At 48.4% G+C, this 16885-nt stretch overlaps 1 protein-coding gene across 1 annotated transcript in view; it reads left to right on the forward strand.

Annotated features, from left to right (window-relative positions):
* The first annotated feature begins 909 nt into the window (after positions 1-909).
* Positions 910-16885, forward strand: part of TPD52 (tumor protein D52) — a 173551-nt gene continuing 157575 nt past the window's right edge. Inside the window, exons 1-3 of the mRNA XM_016151479.2 lie at positions 910-1020; positions 12201-12440; positions 16836-16884. Coding sequence (XP_016006965.1) covers positions 16878-16884 — 7 coding nt within the window. The 5' untranslated portion in view covers positions 910-1020; positions 12201-12440; positions 16836-16877. The remainder of the gene's footprint in view (positions 1021-12200; positions 12441-16835; position 16885) is intronic.

Here is a 16885-nt window from a genome sequence, read left to right on the forward strand (position 1 = left end):
GGATGGTTTACGAATTATGGTTTATTGTTGGGCCTAATAGTGGTGCTGCCATTATGTTAAAAATTCTCTTTTAAACATAATGCACTAAAAAACTTTTGGCTGAAATGAAATTATGTCTAGGGTTTGCTTCAAAATAATCCAGTGCCGGTGGGGAGCGATTGGGGGGGGGTATATGAAACCGCGTGAGTATAAGCTGGTTGTTACAGCTACATGATTAGTCCATGCATGGGATTAATAGTATTGGTCTCTCTGCTTCGGAATATCTTTAAAATCCCATAGCAAAAAGCTGGGTGTGGGCTCTGGCAGTAGGCCGCTCGGCTTCGAATCCTGGCTCTGCCTCCCTTTTAACCTTGTGACCCCAAACAAGTTACTCTTCCTCAGTTTCCTCATTCAGAAAATGGAAATGTTAGCTGTATCTACTTCAGTGGTTCTGAAAATAACATTAATTGATATATAAGAAGGGAGGGGAAGTAGATGTGTAAAGAAACAGAGAAACAGAGACTTGAGACTCTGGGGACATCCATGACTCGAGTCCTTGGGTCCAGTTCCCCAAGATCCCGACAGATCTCTTCAGGTCTCCTGAAACACTCCCAAATCCCCCCCCCTTGGCCCCCCTTATCCTCACAGAAGTTCAAATTATGTCTGTGCCACTTGTAACTAACAGGTAAACAAATACTTTCGATCGAACATCCTGTGAGACGTGAAGTCCACCGTGTAGGTGCTGGGGGCAGCCAGTCTCTTCTGGAGTTACCACTACGGAGTTTGCTTTAGAGCTTAGAAGCCCGCCTTCTTTTCATTGATTGATTGATTCGCCATTAATCTCAAAAAGATTAACGTTAACCTGACGGCTCTGTGATTGCGTTTCAATGGAAAGATTTAAGATTCCCTTTTATTATTAATTTTCTCAGCCAGGGTGTGTGGCAGGAGGGGAGACAGCCAGACGGCCCGTCAGCGAACAGGACGGAACCCTAAACTACCAGTCACGCAGGCTCAGCTTCTGTTTGGCTCTCCACTAAACAGGTACGCGGCCATCAGTAAATACTTCCGTCCTCTTTGAAAAGCTTTGAAAAGGATGTCACAGGGTTATGGCTCGTGTTTTCATGTATGAATTCACACATAACAAGGTTTCTGTTGTGTATTTACCCCTCCTCAGGCTCTGCCTTAGGTCCTGGGCCTTCACCAGAACAAGATGGGCGTGGGCTCTGTGCTTATGGGTCTAGCAGGCGAAGGACAGAAACACCGAGCAAACTGAATGAGGAGAGCGGAGGGAATGGTGCGAGGAGCTGCTGGAGGCGGGCGGGGGCCAGATCTGCAGAGCCTCAGAGCCCGCAATGGGAGTCACGCACATTATTCCAAGGCTTATGGGGCAGCAGAGGGGTTTAAACCAGGGAGTGACGTAATCCAATTTGAATTGTCCTGGGTGGCATGGATAATGGAATCAAATGAGAGGCATCGGCGGTGCCCAAGAGAGCAGTGGCGAGGCCTGGACTCGGGCACGGCCTGTGGGGGGAGAGATGTGGACACGCTTAAGACATACTGTAGAGGCAGAAATGATGAGGCGCTACAGAGTAACAAATTGGCCAGACTTCATAAGCTACAAAGTACTGTGCGTGCCCTGAGCGCGACAGTCGGCTCTCTGAGCCCGTTGAGCTGAGGGGACCGCATCACGTTCCTCGCTGCCAGGGGGACCTCGTGGCATCTGGTCTTCGTACGTGCTCCGCATCGCCTGTCTTATCCAATTAAGTCGGCTCATAAATTCTCAATATAAAATTCATGTATTTGAGAAATATTCATTAAACTAAAAATATTGAGCTCTTAGCATAAATCTGTGTAGGTAGCAGATTTGAATATAAATTGATCCAAAACATAATTCACATATTATTTTCATTCAAAGATATACTTGCTCTGTAAAAGGTTTTATAAATACAAAAGATGTTCCTTTATCAACTACGAGAATTATGTGTTGGCATAAGCAAAGTATGTTGATGGAAAATAACAGAACAGACTCATAATTTGCACTGGAAATTAGGGTTGCAGAGACTCAGAATATTTTTATGTCTAAATAAATAATGACAAATTATTTTTCTTTACTGAGTAAAGAAAATCAAGAATAACCATTGCACAGAAATGTCTTTGACTTTAGAATCTTTCTTTTACTCATAAAATGTGGTACAGGAAATTCATCTTAGTGAATTTTCCTACACTTTTGTGAACCCAAATAAGCTTCTATACAAACAGGTCCACCTACTCAGAAAAACAAAACTCAAAAAAAGAAAGAAAGAAAAATGCTTCCTTCTTTTGCTCTGATTTAACCTTCGAACTAATTCTTTGAGGAGGTTCTGAATTTCAGATAGATCAGTCACTCCCAAATAATGAATGACGAGTTCTTCTCTATCTGCTTACTTCCAGTCTTAGCCTTTTTTCAAAGTAAACGGATTAAGATTTTTATTGTTGAGATTTTCTCCAATCTAGGTTTGATAGATTATCATCAATTTAAAGGAAAAATCCCACCAACACAGCCCTCCTTAGCTTTCTGCTCCCCCCGCCCCCCCGCCACACACACCCCAAACCCCTTTCTTTCCTGCAAGAAGCTCCTGTGACTCATTTTTTTTTTTAACGCACCTTCCTTTCATCGCATGGTTGCGAAGTTTTTCCCTGGTGGAGACGTTTTCATAAATGTTTGCCTCATGTTATTAAGTCCAGGTTTATCTTTAAATCTTTAACATGGAAAGAGTTAAGTATTTGATTCTTCTCTTTCTGGTGCTGCTGGTACGGGGCGGGAGTCCGGCGGGCTCGCGGCTCTACGCGTCTTGATGGCGCCGGTTGCTTTGTGCCCACAGCTGCGGCTCGGACTCCTGAGCAAATGCGCTTCCTCCGTACCCTTTGTCACTGCTGACCAGCTCGCTCGGCCCCCCTCCCTCAAAAGAAAGTGACCTAAGTCTTCTAACAGGTCCGTGCGTGTCATTCACGATCAGATCTTGCCATCAAGGCACTTTATTTCTTCCAAAGGTACCGACAGACCCTTATCTTACTTTGATAGGGTTCATTTTAATTCTGATTACCACTCTGAACATTCGGCTTCTTGAATCGTACCTCCTTTTTCTCCCTCCTCTTTCTTGACTGTTTGGTCAGGCGTATGTTCTCTATCTCCGAGTGTTTGCTAAACATTGGTGTTTATAGGCTGCATGACTTCATTGTCTCAGCAAAATCAAAAACCAGTGATGGTAAATACTGGTCTATGTTCTCTGATCTGCAGTGTAAAGTCATATGTACACACATGCACGCGCACACACATGCGCACACACGCGCACACACACGCGCACACACGCACACCCATAAAGTATATGCATATATGCCATGAACGTGCAAGTGCCTCATTTATTCCCGACTCCCTTCCTCCCTCTCTTCTGACCAGATCTCAAGTGGACCCCAGCTATCGGTAGAGAAACCTCTTCTTTCAGGAGGAGACACCCCTACATTCTGACCAATGTTTTTCTAGGGTTCAGTCCCGAACTAAGTCCCTAACTCTCCATGCCCCTCCCCGCAGCAGTAGTGCCAGAACCTTCCCTGGCAGCAGGAGGCACCGGGGGGTTTGGGATCTAGAGAGGCAGCCAGTGCAGCAGAAGTGGCCCGGAAGCTGGGTCTCGGGCCCTGGGTCCCCTCCGGTCTGAGCTGGAGGCCCTCGGCAGGGCACTAGCTTCTCGAGCCTTCTGTCCCTTTCTGTTAAATAGGACACATACCTTACAGCTTCAGATGGTTATGAACATGTTTCATTTTATTTTATAAAGTAATATACTAATGTTAATTGTTTACATCATTGAAAAATGAAGGCAAGTGTTGTAAACAAATGAACAAATAAAAGTAGGAACTTAAATAATTGAACTTTGGAGGCCCTGGTCCAAAAATACCTCGTCCTAGCTTGAATTCCCTCCTTTCTGTTGTTAAAGGGCATTATGTTCTTCCTCCAAAAAACAAACATTTGAAATAATACATATTCCCTGTCTTTTTACAGAAGAGCTCTGAAAATCTTCAGGATCCATTAGTCATTCACATATGGGTGTTCGGTTAGAATGTTTTCATGGGAAGTTACGATAACTACACTGAGGGCCGAGGAGTTTTATTAGGAAATAAGGATGCAATTGTTAGGAAGAACGACTTTTTCAGGGAGTAGGTGCTGCGCGGGGCCCCCGGAGGATCAGGGAGAATGGGTGGAGATAGCAAGGCAGACCAAACACTTTCTAGAATTTTCCTCTTTGTATAGAAAATTGGGGGAAAGCCCTCTTTATCATACTCTCCGGTAATACTTGTAGGACCCAGAATTCAAACAGTTCCACCCAAGCGTGCTCAGCCCCCAGAGAGCCCCCTCGCGCGCGCCTCTGGAACGGTCCGTTCCGCAGCGAGTTGCCCGGGGGCCTGTTAAGGCATCTTTCAAACAGGTTCGCACCTGGAAACCTACCAGCTTCTGCAGGAAACTGGTCTCGAATGGAGCGGAATCATTGGCAGTTATATAATTCTTGGAAGGAGACGGGCTATAAATATATAATTGAGGTGTGATGATAAAAACATTTACATAGATTTTGAGACTTTTTAGACAAAACTATAGAATTGTATCACCATGTGCAGACATCCTGGAAATCTTCTTTTTCCGTAGTCCTGAGATTAGCTGTTCACTTTTGGATATAATGGGGCTTCCTTAAATATATCCTAAGAAGAATCTCATCTATAATAAATCACATCTCTGTGGGGACAAAAAGTTCTGCAAAACATTTATGATGCCATCGCCAGGTCCATGGTTTATTAACTCGCTGTGGGATATTCGGAATCACTTATGCCCACAATTTAAAAAGTAGAATGGCAAGTTGGGGCGAAGTAACTTCCAAAGTTCAGCAAGTACTTGAACTCTTTTCAATAGATATAGCCTAGAATTTCTTCTGTAGTAATTTTGCTCAGATAACTGATATGAGTAGTGATTTATTTGTTACTAAATTATTCCAGCTGCTCATTTCTTTTAGACACTAGCTTACGACAGCAGCCGCACTTACTTCTCCTTCTCGGGAAAGTCACTCATGCCGTGGCGACTGTCATTTAGTCCAAAGCAGGACACTCTCTCCTGGAAAAATGCTAGACCAGATGAGGAGTCAGGGGAGCAGTGTGAAAGCAGACCCCGGGAAGTGACGGCCGCGGTGGCGGGGTCGCGGTGGCGGGGTCGCGCCACGCAATGGCTGCCCGCGGGGCCCTCGGCACAGCTCGGCCTGCAGCAGAGGGGAGGTCGCGTCTCAGTGCCAAGGGCCCCGACCAGGCAGCCTCGGGCTCCCGCTCAGAGAACAGACTCGTCGCCCACCAGCTCTTTAAACTGGCAAACTAGGAGGCGTAGGCCTCCATCCAGCCAGTCCCCAAATCTCATTATTTTCACTTCCCAAGCCCATCCGCTTCCGCCCGCTCCACAGTCACTGCTGTGGTCCAGGTCGTTATCGATCAGGGGCCTTATCGCCACAGCTTCCTGCCGGCTTCCCGTCTTTCCTCTGACCCCTCCAGTCCATTCTTCATGCTGATGCCTGATCTTTACCACTGATCACTCTCCTTGCGAAGACACTTACTGGGTCCCCACTGTCTTCGCATAGGTCTTGGCCTTGCCCTGCGAGGCTGCTGGTCGGACACGTCGCTAGCCGCCCGCCCGGCTCAGTCACCCCTGGCCCCCTCCACTCCTCACGGCACGTCCTGCTCCCCGTTCTAGTCCGACCACCCCGCTCCTGTGCCTGGAATGCCAGTCAGTCTTCATTATTTAGCAAGGACTCCCCGCAGGAAACCTACCTCTTCCGAGGCCCCAAGCCCTTCCTGTGTGTAGCCCAGTAATCTCTACTTCCCTGTCAGAGCACTTAACAAACCCTGGGTCGCCTCTTTGTGTGAAATCCCACTGGAGTGTGATCTCAGTGAGGGCCCGCACTTCAAACGGTCCTGGCCTTGACCTCCAGCAACCTCTTTTGCATAATAATTCAAGAAAACCGCCCTGCTTTCATGAATGCCAGCCTGACTTTGTGGAAATTTCTCATCCCCAGCCTCCAGTCCCATTTTTCTCCCCTTTTGCAGATCACAGTAAATAGCTAATCGTCCTCTCCTTGCCCCCCCCCCCAAGGCTGCCCCTCCAGTGGAAGCGAATCTCATGTCCCTTATAAGTGCCCCAGGGCAAACAGCATATGGAAAGGAAAACTGGCTTAGGGCCATAGAAAATACAAAGTCAGCAGATTTTTCTTTCCTCCTAAATTTAACCGGATGGAAAAAAAAGTGCTTACATCACCAAAGCCGAGAGACCCCGGGGGAATCACTGACAGCTGATTTCTCAGTCTCTCCTCTGAGGAGGACCGTGGAGGGCAGATGCCTCCAGCTGCCTAGAACTGGCTTCACCGCTGGGTAAAGGTGCTTAGAAATCGTAAACTACTCTGCAGATGCTCATCGAGGTACGTGTGCGATCACCGTGTTCTTACTTCAAGTTCGAGACTGCCCTTCCAACGCAGAAGGACGTAGAAACGCGGCCTCCTCCTCCTTTGGAAAATTACCTCGTGGGCACAAAAATTCAGCTTCTGTGAAAATAAATAACGCGAACGAGTTTCGAGGAGACGGTGCAGTGATCCCATAGAACCGCAGCGGGAAGACGGCCGCCTCCGTCTCTGGCCTCCGAGCCGCTGCTCCTCGAGCCGCCTCGGGCCGGACCCCGCCGAAGGCCAGGGCAATAACCAACGGTCGAAATGCCGCCGTTTGGAGCCAGTGTTCCCGGAATGAAAGAGAAAAAAATTAGCCCTTCGGATGCTAATCTTAATAGCCCTTTTTTTTCTCTGGCTGTCCGTTCGAGGTTGGTTGAGAAGGTCCCATCAGAACTCAACCGACTAGATCTATTAGAATAAACTGCTGGTATTTTAGGAAACTGTTCAGTATGCCAGTGTTCTCTCTGTATTCTCGAAGCTAAATATTTTCATAAATCTTCCTGGAGTAGCCGAGACGCACAGTGAAGTGCTTATTTGCACACAGCACAAGTTAGCCCTGTGTTAGGTAGTTGGGGCGGACAGCAGCCCACGGCTCTCCGCTCCCTGCCGCGACCAGAAGGGCGCCCCACGCCGCCCGCGCCCCGCGCCGGATGGCCTGGCTCGGCCGCCTCCTGCAACCCCCCACCGCACTCCCTGCCCGGCACGCCCCGTCCGCACTGGCCTCCTTTCGGGTCCCCAGGCCCCTGAGGCCCTCTCCTTGCTGGGCCCGCGTGCGCAGGTCCCCCTCTGGAATGCGATCCCCTCGCCCTGTTCCATAGCGGCTGTTTCTTAGACCTTAGTGCTCAGTCTGAAAGTCACTTTCCAGGAAAAGCTTTGTTCGAATGTCTGTCTCCTTCTCTCCTATTGTTTTCAAACCTAGCTCCCAGTTTTTTCCTTTTCCAAGGCTTACTCAACTTGCCATTATTTGTTTGTTTGTTGTCTTTCCTACTACACTGTAAACACCCGAGGGTAGGAGCCACCTCTGACTTATTCACTACTGAACCCAGTGTCTGTGCGGGGCCTGGCACTTACTAGTCTCTGAATACTTTATGTATTTGTCAAGTAAATGTATGACTATGTGGGTCGAGAAAATATATCATGACATTGGTTCTATGAGTTAAGTATTGCTTTAAATGGATTTATACTTTATTAATCTCAAATATCAACACACATTTAAAATATTAATATAGCATAATTATTGAATTACATATACATAGATATCCAGACCACAGTACTTGATTAAAGATCATTTTAAATAGTTATGAGGAACCCAACTTCTCTAGGGATCGATGGCCACCAGAGTAGATGTAGAAGGCTTAGAAATCATGCTAAAATCTTGCTTGTGCTGTGATACACCCTAGAAATTACCTTTTCGTCCCTTCATTCATTTTTAAGAGATCCTTGGTAAAAACATTTTCTTTCTGAGATTTTTCTTTTTAAGCATAAGCAGTCTACTGTATCCTGTCTTCCAAAATTCCAGTAAATTCAAACAGTTAGCTGGTTCTAATTAATTGAGGTTTTCTTGCCCTGAGCGATCCCTGAAGTCTAACCTTTGCTTTTCTCTAATTTAATTTTCTTATGCAAATGCCTTATTTATTGAGTTAGCCTTTATTCAATTCCTGCTAGATGCTGTGGGCACCAGGTGAGCTCCCTTTAGTAGTCCGTGGCCCTACGGGAACCGGCATACACAGCTGTAGCTCAGTATAGTCCAGGGAGGGAGTTGCCCACCCCTCCCGCACCCCCCCCCCCAACCAGGAGCCGCCTCACCCAACTGGGGGGGTCACAGGGACACTGCACAGGAAGCGTCCCACGGCGTCCGGGAGCCACGAGCAGCTCAGGGTCCTGCAGCGTGAACTTGGAGGCTGGAGGGGTTTGGTTGGAGCGCTGGCGTGGGCAGGGCCGGACGTGGGACGCGGTACGTGTACCTTGTCAGAGCGCTCGGACTTCACACCCCAGGCCGTGGGGGCCCGGCAAGGGGCTCTGTGGGAATCGTGTTAGTAGTTAATCTCAAAGAACATGCGAATTGAAAAATTTTATGTAAATTACTTTCCATTTTTACACTACTAGCAGTTGGAAGAGACATATCATAAACAGAGGCTTCAAAGGACTTGCGATCTGGCACTCCTCTAATTGTGTTTATTCCAGACACTTTCCACATCAAAACGGGCATTTACGATGAAGAAACTCGCTGTTGCGGAGTTGTCCATCTTTCGTCCTGATGTTTGTTTAATAGAAAGACTCAAAAATCATCCAATTATTCTTGGAAAATGTGCATGAATGTGTGGTATTTGGAACTCTATTTTAGAACCCAAATGTCATAGACATCTGGACACAAAAATTATGCAAGAGAGACCTTTAGAAATGTGTTACTAATTATTGGCGCTTCCTTGCAACAGCACAACCGAGCCCTTGTTGCAGGCTGCGGCTTTTTCCACGTTATGCTTTCTTTTCTTAAGATATTCTTTATAAGTAGCATCACGAAGCACTTCGTGGAGTCAATAACAAAGCTAGTAAGCATCAGAAATAAATTGTGTTCGCAGTGACGAATGAACCAAATGATAGCTTAGGGAAAAAATCGCATAAGGAAGGAAGAGGAGAAATAAGCTCAAGTTAGCTGAAAAATTGGAGAAAATTGAGGGCAACAAGCTGTAATGGTGAGGCCACGTGTAATTCAGGCTTAGGAGAACTGGCTTCTGGTACTGGTCTTATAATTTCCCAAATATGTGCTTTAATCGCTAATGTGCTCTAATGTTTATTTATAACATGAAAAATTTTACGTTATGGTATTGAAGGTCTCCTTCTCTTCTAAAATACAGTGTTAACAGTGGAAAGTCTCGTGAGTTCACCAGGAATGATGCTCAGCGATAGTGCCTGGGAACGAGGCAAGGTCCTCGTGGAGCTGAAACTCTAGTGGGAAGGGAAGAAAAACAGAGAGATGGCTATAAATAAAATAATTACTGTTAGTAGCAAGTACTACGAAGGGAATAAGTCGGAATCATGTTCCAGAGAGGGACCGGGTGGGCCACGGTTGCAGGGATGGGCAGGGAATGGCTGAGACCTGAAGACAGAATCGGATTTGTGAAGTCCGGGAGCCAGGCGTTGCTGATGGAAGTCACGGTGCCAAAGACCCGGGCAGGGGCCGCACCGGACTTCCTCGAGAAGCACAGAGAGGGGCCGGAGCATGGAAACGAGTGGGGGAAGGCCAAGAAAAGAGGTGAACCGGGCCACGTAGGTTCTCATGGGCCGTGGCAAGACGTTTAAATTTTATTTTGAGTGCAGCGGTCAGCACTTGGAGGAATTTCAGCTGGAACGTGACACAATCTAATTCATTTAAAAATATCGCTTTGACTGTTGTGTTGAGACTTGATTGCAGATGGCAGAGTTAAAGCAAAGAAACCGATTCCAGAAACTACTGTGAAATGCCAGATAAGAGATAGTGGTAACTTGGCCTAAGACAGAGCAGGGGTCTCAGTCCTTGTATTTAAATGTGATGCTTTAGAAGCTGACTCAGATTAAGTCGTAAATCCGGTAACCCTGACTTACATGCAATGAAAAATAAAGGAGGTCAGCTAGCGTGCGAGTAATACTGAATAGATTTCATTTGCCCTGAAAATTTTTGTACAGAAAATTTTGGGTGCCAGGCATACTTGGGGATTTTCACTCAGGGTTGCAAATCAATTAGAAACAGTGTGTTTAGAAAAAAAAGATATCAATTGTCATTAGAATAGCTTGATGACTTAGCAAGGCTTTCTAATAGATATTGCTATCTAGTTCTATAAAAAAACATGGATTTATTCAGCGGTCTATTTTGCGACGCATGAGAGTAGACATTTTCGGAGGATGAACTTCTTACTTTGAACAATTCTGCCAAACCATTTTGGTGCAATTAAACAATTGGAGCTATCTTTGAAAAATACAAAACATATCCATTTCTTCTCCTGTTTCATGATGTTTTTAAAGTAATACCAAAAAATACACTGACCAATAACAGTAGAAAATCAAGACATGTTTTTTAAAAGCATAGTTGACATATAATAGTATAGTAGTTTCGGGCGTACAGTATAATGACTTGGCATTTATACATCTTACCATGCGGTCGTCTCTCTGAATCACCGTGTGAACTTATCACGTTACTATCGACTATATCCCCCCTCATCTTTTCCACCCACCCCACCCCAAAGTTACTCTTTATTTACAGTTTACAGAAAAAAATGGACAAACCTCTAATTTTCTCAGGCATATTTGATTAAAATTCCTTAGTCTCAGGATCTCTTATACCTCTGGTGAGCTTTTTCCCCAGGTAGGGCCAGGTACCAATTCTTCGCCTCATCTAAAAGCCACCTGTTCCTCACCAGTCGGATAGCCCTCGAGACCCTCCGTGTTTCCTATGACGTTTTCCTGGGCTTTCGGAGAGCGGTAGCCGCCTGCAGGGGGTCACTGGGCCGGGACCGAGGGCGTCCGTGGCCGCGCCCCCTGCTCAGTGAGCTGGGATGCAGAGAGCTAGGCCGGTCCTGGTGCTGTCACCACCTTGAGCAAGTCGTTTCTGTTTTCTGTGTCTCTGTTTCCTCGTCTAGCTGGAAGGTGGGTGCGTGTGAGTGTGTGTGTGTGTGTGTGCGTGCGCGCGCACGCACGTGTGGGGGGGGGTGGTGATGGTGGCGAGGGGTGTGTAATACCCACCTCATCTCCTCTGCCAAGTGAGATCAAGTGAGATGATGCACCCAAAAGCTCTCTGAATGAATCCAAAGCGCTGTAGCTTTGAAGCAACGCTTTGTGGAGCTCTCATGATGTCCAGGCACTACGCTCAGTGCTGTATAAGATTCATAGCGCTTAATCAACAAACAAGAAGGTATTACTAACCCCATTTTACAGAAGAGGAAACAGAGGCTTAGGCCAGTTAAATGCCAAAGGTCCAAAGGACGCGGTCACATGACTAGTCACAAGGCAAGTTGGTGGCGAGCCGGGCCAGGGGCCCAGCCCGCCTGGCTCCGGTACCCCCCTCCTCAGCCCTGCAACACACTGCCGCCCGTCCGCGCCTGTAAGTCAGCGTTCCCCGCCTCGTTTGTTTTTATGAACCCTAAAGACACTTATCCCTAACACAGATATTCTGATTTACTAATTTTCTAGCAACTTGCTCTACTTTGCCGTTCACATACTACACACCAGTATATGTGAAACCGTAAACTTCCTAAAGATAAGGCCCGTTTCCTCCAGTGCTCTCCGTATGCGGCCTAGCACGGATGTATAAGCTGCCTTCCCGAGCACTTTACGACATGAGGAGGAGGAATCAGGAATCGAGGTTGGAAGGGCCTGCGAGTGGATCCATTGAAAAAGGGCCCGCGAAGTAAATGACCCTCACAGACTCACCGAGAGCTTTATCTAACATTTCTCAGTGGCCAGTTTTAGCATAGGTAGCAGCAAACTATGCTAATACTGTGTAAAGACCATTTTAAAATTCGCGTGTGGGTAGAAAAAAGTTGTGAGTCACATACTGAAAGAGGCTTAATTTTTTTGTGTGTATTATGTAAATAATTAGAATCACATTTGAGAAGAGCGCCCAAAATGCAGCAACCAGAATTAAAACCTTAAATAAATAACACATTGACTAATCTCTTCCTAGGAGCTAACATCGGTTTTTATCTGTACAGTAGATCAAGACGGTGTATTTTTGTCCCTATTATACAGGTGTGAAAGGTAATGCAGAAAACACACGCGTTGTGCCCTTCAAGGCCATGAAGAGTCACGGCCAACCTTGGACGAGGAGTCAGGCCCCTCAGGAGTGGGACTAACGAAATAAGCGAAGTCAGCTCGTGAGCCACGCAGAGACTTCGCGCGCACACCCTCCCGAGCCTCCGGACCACAGAACACCCGGGGGAAGGGGACGCGAGCGGGGAGCCGCTCCCTCCGGCCGCCGGCAGAGGCCAGGTACAACTCGGTGCGGGCCACCTCTGTCCTCTGCCTTCGAGCGGTGGCAGAACGGGACATGTCGTGAGGAGTCAGTATGAGAAAAACTCAGCCCTTCGTACTTAACTTTACCGCTTCCTTTCCAAGAGACCGTCTTGTTGCCATGGTGGTCGGGGTAAATACGGTCAGCATCTGGGGACCTTCCGGTGGGTTCTTCCGCAGTGGTATTCTCTGAGAATAACGCCAGAGAGTATGAAAATGCGGAGAATGAGACCTGACCTCTGCAGATGAGACAGAGTGTAACTGGAGGGCTGACAGACGACCACCGAGCTCTCCTCTGGGTGACGGTTCCCTGGTCCACCTGCCTGCCAGGTGACGGAGAGGAAGTGGCATCTAACTAGGCCAGACCAGGACAAAAGGCCAAGCAGCGAAGGTGGCCGGGCAAGTCAGGAGTGAGCGGGGTGAGTTCTGAGGCCGCCGCTTATCACGTCCGCTTTCTAAACAAAGCAAAACAGAACAGTGAGTGGAAGGCGAGGACCTGGCATGGGGGTGACCATGGCCATCCCCACAAACAGAGGCGCAGTGCGTCCCCGTGCCGGAGGAGGGGGTCGTTCTCTCTGCAGGACACAGCCGCGCCAGGTCCTGGAGAATGCGCGCCCTCCGATACGGAGAAGACGGAGGGTCATCTGGCTGTTTTCTGGTGCAGAAATGTCCCAGAGGCCCGCGGTTTCCCTGTGCTCCGAGTTCGCACTCGACAAGTACAGCAGCCCGCCGATGTCCCGTCCTGCCTCCCGTTTAAGGCAGCAGTGGGAAGGAATGGGCCTTTGAACACGTATCTTTTATTGTTAGTTGATACATTTGCATTTTGTTTTATATCTTAAGTTTTTATAATATGACTGTTGAGTTTAGTAGTTAGGCCTAACAATCCCGACACTTCAAGATCATTTTCAAAATCAAATTCCTTGGGCACACCTAGACACGTATCTGGACTAAACAACAAAGATTGTGTGAGCAGGGCAGAATAAGGCAAACAAATTGGTCACCGCACTTCTCTCTGATTCCTTTACGCCATAAAGCTTTAACTTCAGTAACAGGAAGGTTTTTGCAGTAGATAAAACTATTTTTGCTTTTACTCCACATCCGAAGACAAAGAGTGAGCAAATGCTGTGGGTGATGGAGGCAGCGAAGCTGTTTTAATGCCGAGCACCTGGCTTTGGACAACTTTTGCGTGAAGAGAGAAAAACCTTCCCGGCGTGGCCGTGCCTGGCGCCGTCTGCCCAAGCCGGAGCCTGTCGTACAGCGTGGGCGCGCGGTCCTTCCTGACAGCGGTGCGCCCGTTTCGTGCCAGGCGTCGTGGGCAGTGTGTGGAATCCAAACTGGCCACGGCATGCAGATGACTGTGATGCTCGGTGTCGGGTTGCGAGCCCATGTCCAAGGCACGGCGATGGCATGGGACAGAGAAGTCCCTTGTGCTCGTGGGGCCGGGAAGTCTCCCTGTGACCTAGGTTTGGAAGGGAACACAGCGTGTGTCCTTCTAGGCCTTCGAGGCGAGAGAGACTTCCAGGTAGAGCAGATGGCTGGAAGCAAGCCTGGGAGGCCCTGACGCGGGATGGGAAGAGGTGTGAGGATCACCCGCTAGGGATGTAATCAGGTGGGAGATGGGGCGGGGTCGTCGCGACATTTAAAATAGAGAAACAGGATGATACTGTGAAAAGTACAGTTGTCATGACAATGAGGCAAATGTGAGCAGGGGAAAGGAGGACGGAGTGCAGAATTCAGCCGGCGTAAGGAGCCTGGAGAGCATCGGGCGGGTGGAGAAGGCGGCGCAGCCAGGACCCGCAGAGCTTGGTGACAGATGAGTTTGGGGGCGCGAGAGGGAGGGGCCAGGTCTGCCGAATCACCGGCTTTGGACCCGGCGGTCTCCCACTGTCTCCCCCCAAACTTCACCCGTTATTCACTGCGAGACGGAAGGCGCGCCTGCCCTGGGGAACGGGGCGGCTCTCCGACTAAGGGAGCCCCCAGATTAGCGATCCCCCGGCCGCCCCACGCCTGCTTTTTCTGTCTGTGTTGCTCAGGAAGCTGCGAGATCTGGCCCCGGGCACCTATGCGTGTGTGACTAAAACGGAGGTATCGTCCTGGAGGAAGCGTGAGAGCCAGGGGTGCGGGGCGTGGGTGTCCGCGGCTTTGCACGGACCGCAGCTGGCCGCGTGTGTGCCGCTCTGCCTGGTCTTCGTCAAGCAGAGAACCTGGCTTTCAAGAGCAAAAACACGGAAACCCAGTTGCAGGGTAACCAGAGACTTGTGTTTGAGAATGTAGTCGTGTGTTCGCAAAATCGCATCTTGACTTTTTCCACCAGATAAAAGTAACTAAACAAGCGTGTCATTCTCAGTAGCTGTTTCGTTCTTACGTCAGGGATGTTGCGAGTGGAAAAGCGGACGCGACTCGTATTTCTCGAAGTTGGCCGTGTGGAGCTTCCCCTCGCGTCCGGGTCCCGCCCCCGCGTGGCCCTTCGGGAGCCGCCCCAGCGTCGTGGTTGAGAAGCGCCGCTGTCCGCGTCCAAACGCTGGCTCCGTCCCTGGGTCTCCGGGCACGCCACCAGTTGTCCCTGTCATCTTGTCACAGACACGCACAGGAAACTCATAGCACCAGCGTGCTCTGTGAGCAGAGTCCAGCCCCAAGGGGCCGCTCAGGCCCCGGATTGCTGGGCCGACGCCCAGAAGTGCCAGTTTAGTAGATCTAGGATGTGGACCAAAAAAATCTGCATTTCTAAAAAATTTCAGGTAACAGTCTGGGCCTATATTTTGAGAAACACTGGTCTAATTAAAAAGAGAATTCATTTAGGAAAAAAAAGAGACTAACATCCATTACAAAATGTGTACACAGTTCATCATGATTTAGTTTCAGAAGCCAAACTACATGCATTGGAAGTCCAGTGGCTGACGAGACTTTCATTTAAGCGAGAATCACTAATTTTATTTTATTACTAGGGTGACCATCCTAGGAATGCTTGCCCATAATTAGAGTGTGCGTTAGTCTCACTCAGAGAAACCAATATCTCCAGCTCACTTTTCGCTTTCATCGCAGGGTTTTATGCTTGAACCTGAACCCCACCCAGCTGTGAACCGTTTAACCGGGATAGATGTAAGCTAATTTGTTGCTCTCCACAAGTAAATCGGATCCCAAGGACCCTTTCCCTGAAGTGGGAACCAAATAAAAGAGGTTTTTCTGTTAAAAAAAAAAAAAAAAGATAGCGAACTAGTTCAAATTAGAAACAAACCTCTTGGTTTTTTAAAACGATCGAAATACAAGATTATATTTCCTAATGTACCAATTCATTAAAAACCAAACCAAACTCTGTTTAGATACCCTTATGCTCAATAACAAGCAGTTGACTGAGATATTAAAGTCATTAATCCCTTTAAGAGGCTGGGTCCCAGCAAGAAAGAGCATTCCACTCATGAGGTTCAAATCAGGACGTTTTGATGAAGGGACTTCTTACGGAGATGTGCAGTGGCCGGGCGGGGGTGGGGGCGGTGTTAAGGGGCAAGAGAGGGACGTCGCTACAGGAAGTCGTTAGCACCGGGCCTGGAGCGGCTGAGGAAGGATGTGGGATGCCGAGGCCCCGTGGGACAGGGCAGGGGCGCAGGTGTGGGGGCCACCGCCACGCGCAGGTGAGGGGAGAGCTGCCGCGGCAGGCGAAGTGGGGAAGGGGCACCCCGCCTCTCTCCCTGCTGGCCTCAGAGCTCGTGCTAGTCACCCCCCTGTCCGAACCGGAAGTGGGGTGTGAAGGGCGCCCGCCGCCCATCTGCAGGGGCCACTTCCCGGCAGAGCGGGGCACGAGGGGGCAGGTGGAGCCCGCCCCCCACTCCCCTTGTCCTAGGTGGACGCACGCCGTCGGGTGAGGCACTAGCTGCTTAGGAAGGTCCCTGGCACCTAGGACGCGTCACCCTCTGAACGTTAGCTGCTCTTACTGCCACGGGCTGAGCCCTGTGTAATCTCTGGACGTGAAGCGACTTCTCCTTGGCTAACACTGGCGACAGAGCCCAGTTTGTGCAAATTCTGCTTTGAGCATTGACCACAGCGCCTTATAAAGACGGGATGATGTGCTACATGCACGATTTGTTTATCATTTATTGCGGGTAAAAGCGCCTTTACTCTCTGGGCCTGACTGACGAATCTGGAGCCCAGTCGACACCTTGGATATGAACATATGTAAAAATAACATTAAAAAACTGATTTCAAAGACAATTTTACATTGTCAATAATAATAGTACGAGTGATGGCGATGTTAGTAATAGCAAGAGTTAAAATTTTTGAGTGTTTATTATATGTTCAGCATTCGTTTTTTTCTAGTATTGTCCTAATGTAACCACTAATCCATGTCACCTGTTTTTAATTTCCTGTTCATTCTTTCAGGTCTTTTTTTAAACTCGGAAATAATCCACATCGGAGGATTTCATGATGGG

The sequence above is a fragment of the Rousettus aegyptiacus genome, unplaced genomic scaffold (assembly GCF_014176215.1).
Source record: "Rousettus aegyptiacus isolate mRouAeg1 unplaced genomic scaffold, mRouAeg1.p scaffold_m13_p_15, whole genome shotgun sequence".
Classification (NCBI taxonomy): Eukaryota; Metazoa; Chordata; class Mammalia; order Chiroptera; family Pteropodidae; genus Rousettus; species Rousettus aegyptiacus.